General features: G+C 44.8%; 2 protein-coding genes across 2 annotated transcripts; one reads left to right on the top strand and one right to left on the bottom strand.

Annotated features, from left to right (window-relative positions):
- Nucleotides 1-585: 585 nt before the first annotated feature.
- Nucleotides 586-738, bottom strand: LACBIDRAFT_308275 (uncharacterized protein; the record flags this gene model as incomplete). Its single annotated transcript, XM_001886622.1, has 1 exon — nucleotides 586-738. One exon carries the CDS (start codon nucleotides 736-738, stop codon nucleotides 586-588), a length of 153 nt encoding a protein of 50 aa, XP_001886657.1.
- Nucleotides 739-1,659: 921 nt separating this feature from the next.
- On the top strand, nucleotides 1,660-2,866 carry LACBIDRAFT_332215 (uncharacterized protein; the record flags this gene model as incomplete). The annotated part of the gene is made up of 4 exons (XM_001886708.1): nucleotides 1,660-2,322; nucleotides 2,378-2,526; nucleotides 2,582-2,657; nucleotides 2,714-2,866. The coding sequence occupies 4 exons, from the start codon at nucleotides 1,660-1,662 to the stop codon at nucleotides 2,864-2,866; spliced, it is 1,041 nt and encodes a 346-aa protein (XP_001886743.1).
- Nucleotides 2,867-6,000: the final 3,134 nt, after the last annotated feature.

The following is a 6,000-nucleotide window of genomic DNA, read 5'->3' as shown; positions in this document are numbered from 1 at the left end:
ATTAGGAGGGAGATCAGCATAAAGTCAGATTTCCGTTGCTGGCGCCTAGAAGCGATAGCAGCGTTTCTTTGGAGTTTGACGAAGAGGATGAGGACTTTTTGGGAGGTGGGGTTGACGCTTTGTTGGATGCGCCAGTACCACTTCCAAAGCAACGTGAAGGTTCAAGTGCATCGCGGGGGACGTCCAGAGACGATGCAGTCAGCGTGGACTCGTCGCTCTCTGCCTCAAGTGTGAATGTCAATATCGACGTTGACGTCCGAATTGGAACCGTAGATGAAGGACATCTGGCAGGGGTGGGATTACCAAGACAAGATCAACGTTATGGACCCGAAAGGGGCAGTGGTGGGATGGTCTATGCACCGCAGGGTTCTCATCTTAGGCTTGTGGACAGGTATGCTGAACAACCGCAAGCTTCGTACATCGACCCAGATTTGATGTCGACATGGTCTACCGGTTTACATACGTTTTCATTTCCTCGTCTCGGGTCAAATACTCACTTTCACTCCTGCTCTGTATGTAGACTAGAAGAGTGGGTATCGTATTTATCAAATAATGGCGAGCCGACCCAGCATCCTCCGTGACATATTATCTACGGATAGACCTTTTCCTGATGCTTGAACGGTCAAGAACGTTTGATCGGCGACAAGGGACGAGAATAAGTATGTGATTCGAGGAACGAGCGAGGTGGGTGAGTTCCAATGGCGGCGTGGGCACCCAAGTGGAGTTGAAGTGGAGCATTAGTGAACACTGATGGAATAGTAAGAGTGGTTTCAAGCCTGGAGCGATATCACGGCTGCTGTTGTTACCTCTCCCTCCATATGGCTCTCTATTCTCAGCTTCACCTTCATTGCTTCAAGACTGCTGTGGTATTTAACTTTGAATTCCCTCATATCTTTGTGGATATGTTCATATTGCCAAACCCTATGAGTCGTCGCGGAGTTGGAGGCTAGTCAAAGGAGACACCAGCCGCATGGAATGATAGAAGTACTAGTGCTATTATATCGTAGCGGCGCAAGCGTCAGTCCCCGACTCTGTTTGAAAACAATACTCGGTCAAAATACCACAGTAACATGCAAATTGCGTATCATAAATAATGTAATTTACACAACCCACCTGAATAATCTTCTACACTTATTAGTTGCCTGCTCGTCGCCGAACCGCTAGCGCGGTTCGCTCCTCGCAGGCCAGCCGAGGTTCTATGCACCTTACCAAATGTTCCGGCCAAGTGGACATGGGAAGAAAGAACGGAACAAGCCGAAGATTGTGGGAATCCATCACACACGATGGAGCTCGGAGCTTTATCGTTCTGACGGAACCCTCTCTGTTCCAGAGTCGGGGATCCATTCGTCTACGCTTCGATCGCCAGCGGCCACCCGCTTCCGCCACATAAAGGCTCGTCTTCATAGCTGCACATGTGCATCACTCGACGTCCAACGTTCAACGTCAGCTGTCTCCAGTCCAACTCTATAGTACTCGTAGTACTTGCTACTATTATAGCCTTCCCCGCGACAACATCCACGCGAAGTCGCAAGTCCAGGCTGGCTCCCCCGTTCAGCGTGTCTGTGTTCAGCCGTCCCTTCAAAGTTATTTATTCATTCAAAGAACAGGTGACCCAGCTCGAACTCCCAACAACCTGACTCGGACTACGCACCCTTTCCAATGGCCATCGCTGGTCCTGCCGCAGCAGCACTCGCCTCATTGAAACCTGATCAGGTTACTTTTCTACAATCTCTTGAAAAAGCTGAACTTCATGCCCACCTCAACGGTTCTATACCCATTGCGGTCATCCAACAGCTTGGCAAGGAATACGTAAACTCTCCATCATCCACACACGGCGATGCAATCTACGCCACGATAGAACGACTCATTTACGGTTCTGAGCTTGAGACGATAGACGATTTCTTTTCGGTATTCCCAATCATCTATCACTTGACGTCTACGCCTGAAAGCCTGGCTTGCGCGACGCGAGGTGTTCTGAATGCTTTCCTGGACGGCGACCATCCGCAATGCAATTATCTTGAACTTCGTACGGGACCAAGAGAGACTGAATACATGAGCAGGGAATTGTATATGCGAACCGTTTTGAATGAGGCAGAAAAATATGGGGAAAAGGTGGGCGTAATTCTGAGCTTGGATCGCAAAACTGGCGAAAAGACTTGGCAAGAATGCTTGGATATAGCACTTAAGCTAAAGGGAGAGGGAAGAAGACTTGTTGGGGTTGATCTCTGCGGCGAACCATCCATGGGAGACGTTGCGGATTTTCAAACATTTTTCTGTGAAGCGAAGAAAGCGGGATTGGGTGTCACGTTGCATATCGCCGAGGTGAGACCTCTCACAACTTAAAAATCCCTTCGTAAACATTTATACCCATATTTAGATCATTTCTAGCACCCCCGAGGAGACTCTGAAGCTCTTGTCTTTCCAACCCGACCGCTTGGGGCACGCCACATTTCTCAACAAGGAAGCTATGGATATCGTGATAAAAAATAACATCTGCGTTGAGATCTGCCTAACTTCTAATTTATTGTGAGCAGTGTTCAACAATTTTTGTCGCGAACTTTCCAAATTGCTATTGGTGCAGGAGCAAAACGGTAACTGCATTGGAGTCTCATCACATTCGTCAATACCTCAAGGAAAATCATTTGATCGCCATTTGTGTATGTCCTCTTTTTTATTTATTTGACCAAAGTCAGTCATTGAGTATATTACGCAGACGGACGACATCCTGCCTTTTCGTACTTCTCTGTTGGCAGAATACGCCCTTCTTCTCGCTCAACCTCCGTTAGGCCTTGGTCTAACTGAGGACGAAGTTAGGGAGATCGGAGAAATGAGTCTGCAGGCCAGATTCACAATGGGTTCTAGTTGAGGTATTTCACATGCATTGTTTGTCTGCTCGTTTCAAACGATAACAGGTTGCTGAGTTTCAGAGGCCATGATCACCATTATTGGTGCATTCCCATTTAGACATGAACTAAGTTGTGTGCTCATAGAAGAAGAGAAAAACTGGTCATTGTAAACGCTACTTAGGACTGACTATTTAATACCCACTCTCCATTGATACGATTTTTATGGGTATATACAAGAACAGTAATAGTGGGATGGTAGATGTAGACTAGAAATAGTGGGATTGGTTGGCAAAGAGTGGGATTGAATTTTTGATAGTGGGATTGATTTTGTACCTACAAAATTTATATTTGACCGCCTCAGGTTCTAATTTCTGTTTGAATTTTCTCTTATAATACTCTGGTTTATGATTTGTATGGTAGCCTTATGCCTTTCAGAATTGCTTCACACATTTTTTGAAAGGATAAGAATAAGTGCAAGAGCTTAATTTCTGTTTGAAGTCAGAAGTGAGCACCAGTGCATCTGGAACAGCGTTTTGGCCGGGTAATTTAGTTGTAATTATGTAGTTGTACATAAATTCTTGAATTTATCTAGCTACCTAGGTCTAGCAGTCTCAGGTAGACCTGTAGTTACCTGTAGATTCATACTTGCCATAGAATATCAGGCTTGGCGGATGATCTGTACCTGGAACGATGCGAGTGGCGTTATCCGGTGCCAAAAACAGGCTGTGGGACAACTGATGGCAGGAACATTCGACCGCACTTTTTTACAATTGAAGTTCGACGTTCTCCTTACCCTCTTCTTCCCTCTACCCTCACGATGACTCAAATGTTAGTGGTTAACAGTTCCTGCTCCCAATCACTACCCACCACCCACCATACCGTCGGTAAGCTCCACTATGCATGCAACACCACCTGTAATGCTAATCTGGACTGCCTATGGACCGCAGGCAGCTTTCAGGTCATTGCTCACCCCACATTCCATCTGGTGAGCTGACCTACACCTTGCTAACTAAAAGCACATCAAGTCCGACCCCGCATGTCAGCACTGTGTGTTCAACCCAGCAAGTACTCGCAAGCGAGGACACTTATCAAGGTCTGTGCCAGTGTGTAATCCCGTGTGGCCATTCTCCCCTTCCGCCTCAGCAGCAATCCTACTTTTCATTTAGATTAGGTACAGACTAAAGTTTCTATGGACCAATAGAAGTATGACAGTGAGCCCCACCAGTCCCTTCTGTTTGTTGAGCATGCACTAATGCCTAGTTTACAATCAATGTCGTCGCTATCACACTTAGGTTCACATTTGAGTGGGGGTGCACCATCACAATTGATTGTGCGATGCCGGGGAATGTCCACGATGATCACCCGGAGCCAGGGAGGGTGTCACCAATTTGACTGCACATCGACGTCGTCCCCTGCTCCTTCCAGTGTGCCGTGGTCAATCCTTTATATGTTTATATAGATTACAATTACACTGGCATGTAAAGTAGAAGTTGCCGCAATATGATTATCTTTCTGCATACTTTTTAAATATTTTTCAGAATTTTTGGCCTGACACTGGAAAGATCATGAAAGCAGATGTGCCTGTAATTCACCCAATTGCTGTTGGGATCTGATTGATCCATAGGCCGCGTAGAGCCTGGTAGACCGGCTAGGGAATGTCTACCCGAACTACTGTAAAAAGGGGAAATTACAGAGCTTTACATATGAGGAGGCTATCAACAGGCCTACCGATCACTATATGTCTACATAGATCTATGTAGACAGTGTTCTGTTTCCAGATGTGTGGGAACATGGAATGATGGGACATTGACAGATTGTATCTCACTCGTTTGAATTTTCTCTTACAATATTTTGGTTTACAATTTGTATGGTAGCCTTATGCCTCTCATTTACAGCTATTTTCATATACTATGTTTGTTCAGGTGTTTGAAACCCATCAGGTGTTTGAAACTGTGGATTATTTTACCTTCCACTTGCCTTGGGGCCTTGGAACTTTCACAGAAGGTGCATTTATGTATTAAATTTATTGTCTCAAAATTTTAGAACAAGAGTCAAAGAATTGTGGTCTGGTGTGAAGCGTTCACTCTGAACTTCTCACATAGCTGAAGCCAAGAGGGAAGGAGGAGGCAAGAATGGGTGGATCTGGGATCAACACCCATAAGTGAGCAATGAGCAGTTACAAGATACTCAGCTGGCCCAACATGATTATGCATACTGTAGGAAGTACAGATATACAAAGCACTACATGTAGTGCAAGAGGAAGGCAACACAGCTGACAAGATGGTAGTTCAAGACAAAAGATCAATATATTATGTAAGATATCCAAATCTAGCTATATACCACTGTTTGACTATGGCCTCTGGGCATTCCCTTCCAATCCTATATCACATCTGGGGACATGGTTTTGTGGTTTTCATTACACCAGACAAACAAAAGTAATGGAATGTTCTCTCAGATCCCTCCAGATCGGCTTGACTGTTTATTCTAAAACTTTCCAATTGCATTTGAATGGCATACTTAAGTTCAAATAAGAAAATTTAGATAGCGAGGTGAAGTTGTCGTTTCAGGAAGGGCAAAAGACCAAATTCCGCTATGAAACAGCTCGAAAAATGTGACATTTGTGTGACATTCACACATCATCTATCAGCCAAATTCGTTGTTACCTAGTGTGACACGAGTTTCAATCTCCTGATATATCTGAACCCTGAGCACCAGAACACCTCTGACAGTGAACACAACACATTTATACCAAAAAAAAGTAGATACTCATATATAAGAGAAAAAAGATTATTGGCCTGTAAAAAAATTTAAAGAATTTGATGAAGTGGTGAGTCAGAAATCGTGAAATGCTGAAAAAGTTTCAAACACCTGAACAAACATAGTAGGTTGGCACTCACATGTCATTTTGAAAGTGTGAGAAATTGATCAAATTTGGCCCTTGGGTTCTGTGTCTACAGTCTAGCGGTGGCAATCTTGCCCTGGTAGCAGTTCTCTATCTACCTTCCTGTAATATGGCTAGTGTAACTAATTCTATAGTTCCAGATACATTTCTCTATCCATCGACCCTTCAACAACCGTCGATGCCACAATTCCATCCACAGTGAGAAGTGCGGTTGCCACCCAGTCAGCTCCTTCCCTCCACATGCAGTACATG

This window comes from Laccaria bicolor, genomic scaffold (genome assembly GCF_000143565.1).
Source record: "Laccaria bicolor S238N-H82 LACBIscaffold_39 genomic scaffold, whole genome shotgun sequence".
Lineage (NCBI taxonomy): Eukaryota > Fungi > Basidiomycota > Agaricomycetes > Agaricales > Hydnangiaceae > Laccaria > Laccaria bicolor.
This window is presented reverse-complemented; position numbering and strand designations above follow the sequence as displayed.